Source organism: Lycium barbarum, chromosome 5 (assembly GCF_019175385.1).
Source record: "Lycium barbarum isolate Lr01 chromosome 5, ASM1917538v2, whole genome shotgun sequence".
NCBI classification, from domain to species: domain Eukaryota; kingdom Viridiplantae; phylum Streptophyta; class Magnoliopsida; order Solanales; family Solanaceae; genus Lycium; species Lycium barbarum.
This window is the reverse complement of record NC_083341.1, coordinates 75,962,743-75,976,728: the sequence shown is the minus strand read 5'-3', so window position 1 is coordinate 75,976,728 and position 13,986 is coordinate 75,962,743. Positions and strand designations below refer to the sequence as shown.

The following is a 13,986-nucleotide window of genomic DNA, read 5'->3' as shown; positions in this document are numbered from 1 at the left end:
TCCAAAAAACATATATTAAATAGACGAAAATGAGCGTAATCCGGACAAAAACCCTAAATCCAAGTACTACTCTAGCCCAAGCACGCTAGCTTCGGAGTTCTGATAGGATCCGGTCCGTTAAGGCTAGTATGATCGCATCCATCAGTCCTAGCGTTCTAAATTCTTGTTAACCCTTTCCTTCCCCCCGCCCCCCCCCCCCCCCCCCCCCCGGTCTCTAAAAATAAGGCGAGTTACACGTAACTTCACGCTTCGTTATTCCTTTTATGCGATTCTTTTTTTTATTTGAGTAGTTTCTCAGATCTAGCTTATTATTCCGAAAACAATATATTAAACAGACGAAAATGAGCGTAGTCTGGGCAAAAGGAGGGATGCAACACAAGGACTTCCCAGGGGATCATCCATCCGAGTACTACTCTCGCCCAAGCACGCCTAAGCAAACATTTATATATGCGTAACTTCACGCTGCATTATCCGTTTTATGCTATTCTTTTTTTGATTTTAAGTATTTTTCCGAGATATAGCTTATTTTCCGAAAAAAATAATGAGCGTAGTCCGGACAAAAAGAGGGATGCAACACAAAGACTTGCCTGGGAGTCACCCATCCTAGTACTACTCTCACCCAAGACCACCTAATTTCAAAGTTCTGATGGGATCCGGTGCGTTAGTGCTAGTATGATCTTAGCCAGTAGTCCTAGCGCTCTAAATTCTCTTAAACCCTTTCCTCCCCATCCACCTCTCTAAAAAAAAGGCGCATAAGTGAAAAGCGTTAAATAGGCGTAACTTCGCGCTCCGTTATCCGTTTTATGCGATTCTTTTTTTTATTTTAAGTATTTTTCCGAGATATTGCTTATATTCCGAAAAAAATATATTAAAAGACGAAAATGCGCGTAGTCCGGACAAAAGGAGAGATGCAACACGAGGACTTGCCTTGGGGTCACCCATCCTAGTACTACTCTCGCCCAAGCCCGCCAAACTTTAGAGCTCTGATGGGATCTGGTGCGTTAGTGCCGGTATGATCGCATCCATCAGTCCTAGCGCTCTAAATTTTCTTAAACTCTTTCCTCCCCATCCCCCTCTCTAAAAATAAGGCACATAAGTGAAAAGCTTTAAATACGCGTACCTTCGTGCTCCGTTATCCGTTTTATGCGATTCTTTTTTTGATTTTAAGTATTTTTTCGAGATCTAGTTTTTTTTCGAAAAACATATATTAAATAGACCAAAATGAGCATAGTCTGGACAAAAGGAGGGATGCAACACGAGGATTTCCCAGGGGGTCACCCATTCTAGGACTACTCTCGCCCAAGCATACCTAACTTCGGAGTTCTGATGGGATCCAGCGCGTTAGTGCTGGTATGATCAAATCTATCAATCCTAGCGCTCTAAACTCTCTTAAACCATTTACTCACCCCCTCTCCCCCTCCCCCCTAAAAAATGAGGCGTATAAGTGCAAACCTTTAAATACGCGTAACTTCGCGCTCCGGTTTCCATTTTATGCGATTCTTTTTTTGATTTTGAGTATTTTTCTGAGATCTGCCTTATTTTCCAAAAAAAATATATTAAAAAGTCGAAAATGCACGTAGTTCGGATAATAGGAGGGATGCAACACGAGGACTTGCTTGGGGGTCACCCATCCTAGTACCACTCTCGCCCAAACCCACCTAACTTTAGAGTTCTGATGGGATCTGGTGCGTTAGTGCCCGGTGATCGCATCCATCAGTCCTAGCGCTCTAAATTCTCTTAAACCCTTTCCTCCCCGTACCCCTCTCTAAAAATAAGCCGCATAAGTGCAAACCTTTAAAGACGCGTAACTTCGAGCTCTGTTGTCCGTTTTATGCGGATTCTTTTTTTGATTTTCAGTATTTTTTCGAGATCTAGTTTATTTTTCGAAATAAAAAATATATTAAACAAACAAAATGAGTGTAGAAAAAGGGGGGATGCAACACGAGGACTTACCAGGGGGACACCCACCCTAGGACTACTCTCACCCAAGCATGCCTAACTTCGCAATTCTGATGAGATCCGGTGCGTTAGCGCTGGTATGATCGCATCCATCAGTCCTAGCGCTCTTAATTCTCTTAAACAGTCCCCCCCCCCCCCCCCACCTTCTCCAAAAATAAGGCGTGTAAGTGAAAACCATTAAATACGCGTAACTTCGGGCTCCGTTATCTATTTTATGCGATTCTTTTTTTGATTTTTATTATTTTGCCGAGATGTAGCTTATTTTCCGAAAAACATATATTAAATTGACGAAAATGAGCGTTGTCCAGACAAAAGGAGGGATGCAACATGAGGACTTCCTGGGGTCACCCATCCTAGTACTACTCTCACCCAAGCACTCTTAACTTCGGAGTTCTGATGGGATCCGGTGCGTTAGGGCTAGTATGATCGCATCCATCAGTCCTAGCATTCTAAATTCTCGTTAACCCTTTCCTCCCCCCCCCCCCCCCCCCGGTCTCTAAAAATAAGGCGCGTAAGTACAAACCTTTAAATACACGTAACTTCGCGCTCCGTTATTCCTTTTATACGATTCTTTTTTTTATTATTTGAGTATTTTTCTCAGATCTAGCTTATTATTCCGAAAAAATATATATTAAACAGACGAAAATGAGCATAGTTCGGGCAAAAGGAGGGATGCAACACGAGGACTTCCCAGGGGTTCACCCATCCTAGGACTACTCTTGTCAAAGCATGCCTAACTTCAGAGATCTGATGGGATCCGGCACGTTAGTGCTGGTATGATTAAATCCATCAATCCTAGCGCTCTAAACTCTCTTACACGCTTTCCTCCCCCCCCCCCCCCCCCCCCCTTCTAAAAATGAAGTGCATAAGTGCAAACCTTTAAATACGCATAACTTCGCGCTCCGTTATCTGTTTTATGCAATTCTTTTTTTTCTTTTTAGTATTTTTCCGAAAAACATATATTAAACAGATGAAAATGAGCGTAGTCCGGACAAAAGGAGGGATGCAACACGAGGACTTCCCAGGGGGTCACCCATTGTAGCACTAATCTCGCCCAAGCACTCTTAACTTCGGAGTTCTGATGGGATCCGGTGCGTTTGAGCTGGTATGATCGCATCCATCAGTCCTAGCATTCTAATCTCTCTTTAACCTTCCCCCCCCCCCCCCCCCCCCCCCGCCCCCACCTCCCAGCGTTCTCTAAAAATAAGGCGCGTAAGTGCAAACCTTTAAATACGTGTAATTTCGCGCTCCATTATCCCTTTTATGCAATTCTTTTTTTGATGTTGAGTATTTTTTCTGAGATCTAGCTTATTTTTCCGAAAAAAATATATTAAACAGAAAAAATGAGCGTAGTCCGGACAAAAGGAGGGATGCAATACGAGGACTTCCCGGGGGTCACCCATTCTAGTACTACTCTCGCCCAAGCACGCTTACCTTCGGTGTTCTGATGGGATCCGGTGCGTTAATGCTGGTATGATTGCATCCATCAGTCCTAGTGCTCTAAATTCTCTTATACCCTTTCCTCTCCATCCCCGTTCTCTAAAAATAAGGCGCGTAAGTGAAAACCTTTAAATACGCGTAACTTCGCGCTCCGTTATCCATTTTATGCGATTCTTTTAGTGATTTTATGTATTTTTCCGAGATCTAGCTTATTTTTCGAAAAAAAAACATCAAAGGTAAGGTTAAGTTCTTTTCTATTTGGTAGAGTGATGAGCTTTTAATTAAAATAAATTGTAAAGGGGAACAAACTTACAACCAAATTGTATTGATGAGACCTCGAAATTTTACGTATTTCACATTAGAAAAAATATTACTCCATCCGGTTAAGAAAGAGTGTCTATTTAGCCATTTGCATACCCCTTAAGAAAATGCTAATTCCTTGGTAAAAATAGGTAATTTGACTAAACTACCCCTAATTAAATAGGTATTGAGACTTGGTCACTTAACACCTAATAAGGGCGAATTTGAAAAATAGGTCAATTCTTTCTTAATTTGGTAAGTAGACGCTCTTTTTTAACAAAAAAATAAAGGTGAAATAGACACTCTTTTTGAACCGGAGGGAGTAATATATAACACCCGAATTTCTCTGTCTTTTCCTCCTTTCATGGTTTCATTTATATTAATACATATTCTTGCTAAACAGAAATAAAGGGTAAAGAAGAAGCACTAGGACTTGAGTCTTTAATTAATCAATGTTTATCCCTTTAATAGAGGATAATTTTTCATCTTTGTGGATCCAAACAAAAGAAGCCAAGTGACTGATTTTGACAATTATTTCTATTTGTAAGGTTATGGAGAATACCAAACACCACTTGAGAATTGGACCACAATGTGCCTTAATTTAATTCAAAAGGGCCCCTTTCGAAATTACGTACTTTATACGTTATCATGATATGCAATTTCATCCTCCTCTAGGGACCAATTTCATGGTCTCCACTTCATTATGTAATGAGATAGGGCCATATGCAGTTCCCTCCATCCTTGGGGCATTTAGTTAAATCTTTATTCGGATTGAATTGATGAAATTTGTCTAATTCTTGATATGTTATCGCAATTTCATTATGGAATATATTCGATCTCACCTTTAAAGACAATATATTCTTCTACATACTTAGTCACTTAACTCCTCTAATTTTTAGACAAAACTTCAGAAAGAAGAATGATTTTTTATTAATAGATCTTAGGAAAGAGACACTACTAAAAAATCTTATTGTCCCACTGAAATTATTCAGTGGTTATTCTCATTAAATGTTGGTAGGAAGAATTTAAATAGTAGTCTTGTCACACAGAAAAAATTAAAAAGTTTCTCAGCATTTCTGTATACGCTAAAAAACGGGGTCGGCAACCTCGACCCAAGGCACAATGATCCGAACTAAGGGTAAGAAGCAACGGATAGAGCTCGGCTAAATCAGATAGGAGTGATCGAACCCGACAATTTCCAAAGAGTAGACCCGCAGTTGGCGATAGTGTGACAAATCCAGCCCGTTGCGGATTTCACTCCACACGACGTAGTGGACAGTTGTCAAACCCGAGATTTCGGGATCCTTATCCCTAATTGATTTAGTTACCTTGTTGAATGTAAATTCTTGTACTATAAATAGGAAGGGGAGTAAATCTTCATCCCATCATCAGTTTTTCACCATCCACTACACGATTATATTTACTTGTTTCTGAAAGTTCTGTCAAGCATAAAAGTAATAAAAATTCTCACAGTTTGGTCCGAGTAATTCAAGCCGCAGACTAGGCTGTTCATTGCATCCAATTTCAAGGCTATTTCTATGATATTTTGGCAGCCTTATCGGCTTGTGATGATGAGCATAATTGTTGAGGATTATATAGAAATGTGTTGTTATCTTGTGACATATGCCCTTACAGATCATGATACCCATGAGCTATCTTTGTGTCCACCTAGAGAAGATTATGAGATGCATGTTCAGAGGTGCTCGGTAGGATAGTTCCGGGTCCCCGTCATGGCCCTCTAGTTGGGTCGTGACATTCTTACTCTTTTATTCGCAATCTATGTTACGTTATTGTTTTTTTTTCATCCTTTAGCAAAGTAAATCGCATATCCTTTAAACCACTTATAAATTCAAGTGTTACCCTTTTAAGGGAAAAACAGTTTGGCGCCCACCGTGGGGCTAAGGATAAAAGCAGTGATTTGTTCGCAATTCGGCTTTCACTTGTTCTTTTACTTTTTATCTTTGGTTTCAGGTTAACTTCGACATGTCAAACGTAAACAACGCGAATAACGACAACCACGATGAAAATACCAACAATGGGATACCACTGAACATCATGCCGCTGGGTGATCCTGTCACGACCCAGCTAGGGACCGCGACGGGTACCCAGGGCTAACCACCGAGCACCGCTCGTTCTGTCGCTCGTTTTACTCATTTAATGCTCTTTTTATCATCTTTATACTCTTAGCGTAGGAAAATCATATTTCATATGAAACATAAAATACTTTCATGTACACGTGCCTTTAGGCTATCAAAATAATACATATATATATATATATATATATATATATATATATATACAGTAGCGATCTCGTGAGACCATCTAACTCGCATTGCGTATCTACGAGCCTCTACTGGAGTGCTGAACATAGGGACGGGACAAGACCCCGTCGTGCCCAAAAATACATATACATGGCTATATATTTACACAAAAGAATAATCATAAGCACCTCCGGGAAAATGGAGGGCTTCCAGTCAGCTGACAGCTACTACGGACCTGGATCTAGCTCTCCTCCCTGTCTTCCTGTGGGCATGAACACAACATCCAAAGAAAAGGGACGTCAGTACGAGTATTGTACTGCGTATGAGAGGCATAAACAATGAAATAAAACAATGATGTAAAGAAGATATCAGTATAGGACATCTGAATCTGACTGTCAAGAATAAAGAAAACAAGTCATGCTTTCATGCTCATCATCATACCATATATGCATCATGTATAAACTGCCCGTCCATATCGGATCGGTGTAATAATCATAACATGAGCCTGCGTCCGGGGAAACATCTCATGCCGCCCACTAGTGGTGTCTGCCCATGCCATCTGGCCATGGTGGATCGCATAGCTGCCCGCCTTGGCGGTGACTGCCCGGCCAAATAGGCACGGTGTAATAGTAATAGCGTCATATGCTCATCACAATATGCTCAGCCTATTATAATACATACATAAGGCTCAAGATCAATCATACTCTATCGGGGTGATGTAAGGTCGAGATCCCCCGATTGCATTATGGAACAATCATGGACATTCTGCCTCACCTTGAAGGAATTAGCATATAAGGTGAGTGTAAGCGATAAATAACATCGTTAGACTTTTTATACTTTAACTCATTACCTTCTGTAGCTAATTATAGACATAGGCTCATGGATAAGAAATAAGTTACGCTATAGGATTCATTCCATTAGAAAGAAGGGACTAGCCTCACATACCTTTGACGTTTAACTAAGCTATCGTTCGCTTGTTCTCCTTCGATATCGCGTTTCTACCTTCAAAAGAGAATTCACATTTACGTTAGTTATTCGACTGTAAGAACGCGCTACTATTTCTAGGAAAATTGGGATGCACTTCCTTTGTTTACACTAATTTTCCCATATTTCATATCAACTCCTAACACCCACAACAACAATTACAATATAGCAATCAACAATCATCATTCATATACAATGACCATGATCCACCATTTCTCTTCATTTTTCCCACATTTATGGTTTTGGGTTCACTATCGTATTTTCTCATGTATCACACTTATCTCATGGTCTACATGTCATTTATAATGTATTCATACTCACAACACACTAACATTCATGATTTAATTCAACTACCATTCACTCATGGCACTATTCACTCATTTATGACCCATTTACTATGTTTTTCTACAATTCGGGTATCTTAACCTTCCAATACCTTAAACAACATGAAATGGTCATGAAACTTACCTTAGATGATGGTTGAACAAGCTTTGAATGGATTTACTCCTCTAGCACCAAAACCCTACTTCACTCCTTTTGGGTTTTCTTAAGAAGGATGAACTTTAGTGTGATTCTCACACTTGATTTCGTGGGTCTCATGTAATTGATCACCAATCTCCCTTGTGTTCTTGTAATTGAAGAGTAGAGAGTATTCTAGGAGTTTCTAGAGAGAAATATCGTGAAGATGAAATGATTTGAATGAGCTTGGGCCTCTTTTTAATGACTTAAAATCTATTCCGGAATGAACAGTGACTGAGGTGTACAGTGGTCGTAAACCCACTTTACGGGCCGTATTCTGGTTTACGGTCTGTCCTTCGCGACCGTATTTAAGCATAACACGACCAGAAAGGTTTGCTAGAGTCATGGTGGTTTACGATCACAGTTTACGGGCCGTATTTCGATTTACGGTTTGTATTCTGGGTCGTATTTAACCATTTGACAGAAAGTTGAAATTTTTGAAAGGTTGGAGGACGATAGCAGTTTACGGTCCGTAAATCCCTTTACGGTCCGTATTCCACTTTACGACCAACTGGAGTGCAAACCTGCAATTTTTCACTGTACGTTAGCGGGGAAATTTCCGAGGTGTAACAGATCCGAACGAAAACCCTCCCACTGATGCGAGTGTTGCCAACTAGAACGTAGCCGTTCACGACAGCAGAGATACACTCGCTGATAGGGGAAAAACGAAAAAAGGGGGGAGGAGATTAAATTACCCATGATTTATGATTTATTGCAGGAACAGCAGGTAACCATGAACCAACACCATGCGGCTACTTCCCAACTCCAAAGGAACAACAACGAGGTCAAGGAGGCGGAACCAAACCGAAGGCCCACACCAACCCATAGGGAAATTGAGGTAAGCGACGATCGAGAGCGGTTGGTGCCTGATGGATCTATCGAGGTGATAAGAATGTTGGAGGCGCTGTCTAAACGGATCGACTCCAACAAAAAGATAGTGGAAGACTATAATTTCCAAGTGGATCCGATTCCGGGTGCACCACCAATTCTGACCGGACCGGAGGCCAAGTATATTGTCCGGAGGCCTTTTCCACTGAGTGCGGCTCCAAAACTGATACCAAAACGGTTTAAAATGCCCGATATCCTGAAATATGACGGGACAGCGGATCCGCAAGAACATATAACCGCCTACACCTGTGCCATAACGGGCAATGATTTGGCAGACGATGAAATCGATTCGGTAATGCTAAAACATTGACTAAAGGAGCCATGCAGCGGTATTGCACGCTTCCCCAGCACTCAATTCCATCCTTCGAGTTGTTCGCAGATGCCTTCGTAAAAGCTCATGTCGGGGCCCGGAAAGTGCAGGCGAGAAAGGCCGACATATGAAGATCTTCCAAAAGGATGATGAATGACTTAGAGAGTTCGTGACAAGATTCTAGAAGGAAAGGATATTGCTTTCCCCGGTTCCCGATGAGTGGGCGGCTCAGGCTTTCACGAAGGGAATTAATCCCCGAAGTTCAAACGCTTCCCTCAAGCTTAAAGAAAACCTATTGGAGTTCGAAGCTATTACTTGGGCAGATGTCCATAACAGGTACGAGTCCAAGATACGAGTGGAGGATGATCAACTCGGGCTTCCACCAGGTCCGATTAATTGGATAAATAATTCGGATAGATTAAAGAGGATAGCAGAAATGAAGTTCCAACCACCGAGGGATAGATATCATCCATATTCTCAACCTAAAAGGTCCGCCTTCAGATCGAATAAGGGAAGGAGTGATCCCGGTCTCAGTACAGCGAGAAATGACTGACGAAGTGATCGTGGTTCGGGGAGCAAGGGTTTACAGTTTAGAAACAGCTCCGTTGGGGGGACCGAAACCTGTGAAAGTCTGAGGTTATCTAATTATAACTTCAATGTCAACTCAGCAGCCATCGTAGCCACAATTGGTCTCATTGAAGGAATGAGATGGCAAAGGTCGTTACGAGCAGTCCCCTCACAACGGGATTCGAACCTGATATGCGAGTATCACGGTACTCACGGACACTGAACCGACGATTGTAAAGGGCTAAGGGGTGAAGTGGCATGACTACTAAAGAATGGTCATCTCAAGAAATTACTGAGTGAGAGAGCAAAGAATCATTTCAAAAATCGGGGACCCAGCAAGAAGAATGAACCAGAGCAACCTCAACATATGATTAACATGATCATCGGAGGAGTGGAAATACCCCGAGGTCCAATGATGAAGAAGACAAAGTTCTCGATCACTCGAGAAAAGAGAACCAAGGACTATGTACCAGATGGATTTATCTCCTTCAGTGACGAAGAAGCGGAGGGCATCATTCAACCCCATAATGATGCTTTGGTAATTTCTATCCTTATAAATAAAACTCACGTGAAGCATATTTTGATTGATCTAGGTAGCTCGGCCAACATTATCCGATGAAAGGTAGTGAAGAAGCTAGGACTGTTAGATCAGATTGTACCAGCAGCCCATGTCCTAAACGGGTTTAATATGGCGTGTGAAACTACAAGAGGTGAAATTACACTACTAGTGAATGCGGCTGGTATAATCCAGTACACAAAATTCTATGTCATCGACGGAGAAATGAGATATAATGCCCTACTCGCAAGATCGTGGTTACATGTCATGAGGGCGGTACCTTCGACCTTGCATCAAATGCTAAAATTCCCAACCTTATAAGGAGTAAAAATCATTCATGAAGAGAAACCCGCGGCAAATGAGATGTTCGCAGTTGAAGAAGCTGTTCAAACCCCAAAGAAAGCCCCCAAGGGTGTTGAGGACGCAAATGAAATGAAGACTCCAAATAGCAATCACAGGATGGGGATCCGGCCATATTTGAAAGGGAAAGGAAGGATGGACATGGAAGAAGACGACTTCAGAGTTCCTAGGTCGTTGGTATTACCCGAAGATTCGGACGCAACAAAATCAATGGTGGAAGAGCTTGAACAAGTTATTCTGTTCGTCTATCTACCAGACAGAATAGTATACCTGGGCACGGGGTTAACCTCGGAGCCCAGGAGTAAATTAATCAAATTTCTTCAAGCTAATGCCAATTGTTTTGCATGGTCCCACTTAGACATGACATGTATTACCCGAAGTCACCACTTACCAGCTGAGCCTTGATCGGAAATTTACCCCGGTAAAGCAAAAGCGGAGACCGATGGCCGAAGTCAAACATAAATTCATCAAGGAAGAGGTAACGAAGTTATTAAAAATAGGATCCATCCGGGAGGCTAAATACGCGAATTGGTTAGCTAACGTAGTGGTTGTACCTAAAAAGGGTAAAAAATTTAGAATGTGTGTAGATTATAAAGATTTGAATAAGGCATGCCCGAAGGATTCTTTTCCTGTGCCTAACATCGATCGTATGATTGATGCGATGGCTGGCCACGCGATATTAAGCCTTCTTGACGCTTACTCCGGGTACAACCAGATTCAAATGAACCCGGAAGATTAGGAAAAGACTTATTTTATAACCAAGTACGGAACTTACTGTTACAACGTTTATGCTGTTCGGGTTAAAAAATACCGGTGCTACTTATCAACGCCTAGTAAAAAAATGTTTGAAAAAAAGTAGGTAAAAAAATGGAAGTTTATATTGATGATATGCTAGTTAAGACCCTGGAAACAGACGACCATATGAAGCATTTGGAGGAGACCTTTGACATACTACACAAGTACAACATGAAGATGAACTCGAAGAAGTGCGCCTTCAGAGTAGGTTCGGGTAAGTTCTTGGGTTTTATGGTGTCAAATCGAGGAGTCAAAATCAACCCAGATAAGATCAAGGCATTGAGGATATCAGGGTAGTCGAGAATGTAAAAGGAGTGCAGAGATTGACAGGAAGGATCGCGGCCTTAAACAGATTCATTTCTCGGTCTTCAGATAAAAGCCGCCGATTTTTCTCGTTGCTCAAAAAGAAAAATGACTTCATATGGACACATGAGTGTCAGTTGGCCCTAGAAAAATTGAATAGGTATTTATCGAGCCCGCCTCTGTTGTATACCCCGAAGGCAGACGAGTAGTTGTACTTATATCTAGTAGTGTCCGAAATCGCGGTAAGTGGAGTCCTGGTCTGAGAAAAAGAAGGTACGCAATTTTTGATTTATTATCTTAGTAGAACTTTGGGGGACGCGGAGAAACACTGCCCCCACCTAGAAAAATTGGCCTTAGCTCTATTAAGTGCATCTAGAAAGTTAAAGCCTTACTTTCAATGTCATCCTATATGCGTAGTAATGACATACCCATTAAAACATGTTATTCATAAACCAAGATTATCCGGTAGGTTGGCAAAATGGGCAGTCGAAATCAGCGGATATGACATCGAATATAAGCCCCGAATGGCTATAAAGTCTCAGATTTTGGCAGACTTCCTAGCGGATCTTACCCCCGCGATGGTGCCCGAGGTAGAGAAAGAACTTCTTTTAACCTCGGGTAAAACTTCAGAGATTTGGACCCTACACACGGATGGAGCTACCAACGTGAAAGGGACTTGGCTTGGGATTGTACTTAAGGCCCCTGCGCGGGAGATCATTCGGCAGTCCATAAGAACTTTAAAATTGACTAACAATGAAGCCGAGTATGAGGCTATGATTGTAGGTTTGGAGCTGGCTAGGAGTTTGGGGGCCGAAGTCGTCGAAGAAAAATGCAACTCACTCTTGGTTGTGAATCAAGTAAACGGGGTTTTCGATGTGAAAGATGATCGGATGCAAAAATACTTGGAAAATATACAGGTAGTTTTACACCGATTCAAAGAATGGACTATACAGTATGTGCTGAGGGAATAAAACACCGAGCCAGAAGCATTGGCACACCTGGGCTCCTCGGTCAAAATAGAGGAATTTAACTCGGGGACTGTGGTCTAATTAAATGAACTCCGCCATCAAAAGCAGCCACGCCGAAGTTAACATGGCAAGTTTAACTTGGGACTGGCGAAACAAGTTCATAGACTATCTGGCGGAGGGAAAATTACCAGTGGACCCTAAAGAGTCACGATCTCTTAGGACCAAGGTGGCAAGATACAACTTGATCGAAGGAAAATTATATCGGCGTTCATTTTATGGTCCTTTAGCCAGGTGTTTGAGGCCCGGAGAGACGGATTACGCAATGCGCGAAGCCCATAAAGGAACTTGTGGTAATCATTTCAAGGCTGAGTCATTAGTTCAAAGGTTGATTCGAGCCGGTTACTACTGGGATCATATGGATGAAGACATGAAAACATTCATTCAAAAATGTGATCGGTGTCAAAGGCACGCCCCTATGATCCATCAGCCGAGAGAATTTCTTCATCCGATATTGTCCAGATGGCCATTCATGAAATAGGGAATGGACATTGTTGGCCCTTTACCTTGGGCACCAGTTAAGGCTTGTTTCATTTTGTTTATGACTGACATTTTTTTAACAGGCCTTCGAAAAGGTATTGGAAAAAGAGGTTATCAACTTCATATGGGATCACATCATATGTCGGTTCGGCATCCTGACCGAGATCACATGTGACAATGGTCGACAATTCATAGGTAACAAAGTCAATAACTCAAAAAGATAATGTCCACTCCGTATCATCCCAGTGCGAACGGGCAGGTAGAATCGACGATCAAGACTATCATTCAAAACTTGAGGAAACGGTTGGATGAATCCAAAGGCAGGTGGAAAGAAATCTTGCCGGAAGTACTCTGGGCCTACAAAACAACCTCGAAGTCAAGTACCGATGAAACGCCATTTTTCTTGGTATATGGAGCGGAGGCTCTGATCCCCATTGAAGTCGGGGAGCCGAGCCTAAGATTCCAATACGCCATAGAAGAGTCAAATGAAGAAGCTATAGCAGTAAAAATCGATTTAATGGAGGAACTACGTGAAGCAGCATTAGTCTACTTGGCAGCACAAAAACAACGGATGGACAGGTATTACAACCAATGAACCAATCTTTGACATTTCCAGATCGGGGACGTAGTCCTCCAAAAGGTCACATTACACACAAAAGACCCTAATAAGGGGAAGCTTTGTCCAAACTGGGAAAGGTCGTACAAAGTGATCAGTATAACCAGCAAAGGATTGTACCAGCTCACGTCGGAGGATGGCCAACAATTGTCAAATAATTGGAATGTAGCGCAATTAAAGAGATACTATTGCTAAGGTACGACCCTAACCATCTTCATGAATTTGTTTAACTTACCTGTTTTGATCCTTGTAGGAGCAAAGCCCAAATGAAGTTAGGAAGATTAGAGTTAGATGTGAAAACACGTGTAACACTCTTTTTCCCTTAGCTCAGTTTTGTCCCAACGTGGGTTTTCCGGCAAGGTTTTTAACGAGGCAACAACATACAGCGTATTACTTTAGTAAAAAGGACTAGCCAAGTGCTAAGACCGGGGACTGTCCGGTATTAAAGATAGTGTTTCTCTTCTCATACTTCGAACACAAACACTAGGGGACTATCATATCATAAGCCCAACGAGGTCAAACCGATTGTATCACGTAAGCCCAATGAGGCCGAATCGATTGTTGTTTCTTTGAAAGTTCCTACATTAGGATTTTTTGTAAAGGCCAAACGACCGAACGAGTCA

The 13,986-nt window shown here is 41.8% G+C and overlaps 2 protein-coding genes, 3 non-coding genes and 5 pseudogenes across 5 annotated transcripts; 2 read left to right on the top strand and 8 right to left on the bottom strand.

Moving 5' to 3' along the window:
• Positions 1-905: 905 nt before the first annotated feature.
• On the bottom strand, positions 906-1,024 carry LOC132643152 (5S ribosomal RNA; annotated as a pseudogene).
• Positions 1,025-1,245: 221 nt separating this feature from the next.
• Positions 1,246-1,364, bottom strand: LOC132643110 (5S ribosomal RNA; annotated as a pseudogene).
• A 230-nt stretch (positions 1,365-1,594) lies between these two features.
• LOC132643329 (5S ribosomal RNA) lies at positions 1,595-1,712 on the bottom strand (annotated as a pseudogene).
• Positions 1,713-1,931: 219 nt separating this feature from the next.
• LOC132643249 (5S ribosomal RNA) lies at positions 1,932-2,050 on the bottom strand (annotated as a pseudogene).
• A 226-nt stretch (positions 2,051-2,276) lies between these two features.
• LOC132642908 (5S ribosomal RNA) lies at positions 2,277-2,393 on the bottom strand. The gene has a single exon (XR_009583390.1). It is a non-coding gene; the product is annotated as a 5S ribosomal RNA (ribosomal RNA).
• Positions 2,394-2,628: 235 nt separating this feature from the next.
• LOC132643343 (5S ribosomal RNA) lies at positions 2,629-2,747 on the bottom strand (annotated as a pseudogene).
• A 212-nt stretch (positions 2,748-2,959) lies between these two features.
• On the bottom strand, positions 2,960-3,078 carry LOC132643176 (5S ribosomal RNA). The gene has a single exon (XR_009583579.1). It is a non-coding gene; the product is annotated as a 5S ribosomal RNA (ribosomal RNA).
• Positions 3,079-3,326: 248 nt separating this feature from the next.
• On the bottom strand, positions 3,327-3,444 carry LOC132643170 (5S ribosomal RNA). Its single transcript, XR_009583578.1, has one exon. It is a non-coding gene; the product is annotated as a 5S ribosomal RNA (ribosomal RNA).
• An 8,890-nt stretch (positions 3,445-12,334) lies between these two features.
• LOC132639490 (uncharacterized) lies at positions 12,335-12,922 on the top strand. The gene is made up of 2 exons (XM_060355935.1): positions 12,335-12,659; positions 12,831-12,922. Exons 1-2 carry the CDS (start codon positions 12,335-12,337, stop codon positions 12,920-12,922), a joined length of 417 nt encoding a protein of 138 aa, XP_060211918.1.
• Positions 12,923-12,970: 48 nt separating this feature from the next.
• On the top strand, positions 12,971-13,689 carry LOC132639488 (uncharacterized). Its single transcript, XM_060355934.1, has 2 exons — positions 12,971-13,326; positions 13,617-13,689. The coding sequence occupies exons 1-2, from the start codon at positions 12,971-12,973 to the stop codon at positions 13,687-13,689; spliced, it is 429 nt and encodes a 142-aa protein (XP_060211917.1).
• Positions 13,690-13,986: the final 297 nt, after the last annotated feature.

Bases quoted from the DNA above. Each gene is read 5' to 3' on its own strand.
- LOC132639490 (XM_060355935.1), top strand. From the start codon at position 12,335: ATGGCAAGTTTAACTTGGGACTGGCGAAACAAGTTCATAGACTATCTG. The intron at 12,660-12,830 runs GTGATCGGTGTC...TTTTTTTAACAG, and splicing joins GAAAACATTCATTCAAAAAT to GCCTTCGAAAAGGTATTGGA.
- LOC132639488 (XM_060355934.1), top strand. From the start codon at position 12,971: ATGTCCACTCCGTATCATCCCAGTGCGAACGGGCAGGTAGAATCGACG. The intron at 13,327-13,616 runs GTATTACAACCA...TGATCCTTGTAG, and splicing joins CAAAAACAACGGATGGACAG to GAGCAAAGCCCAAATGAAGT.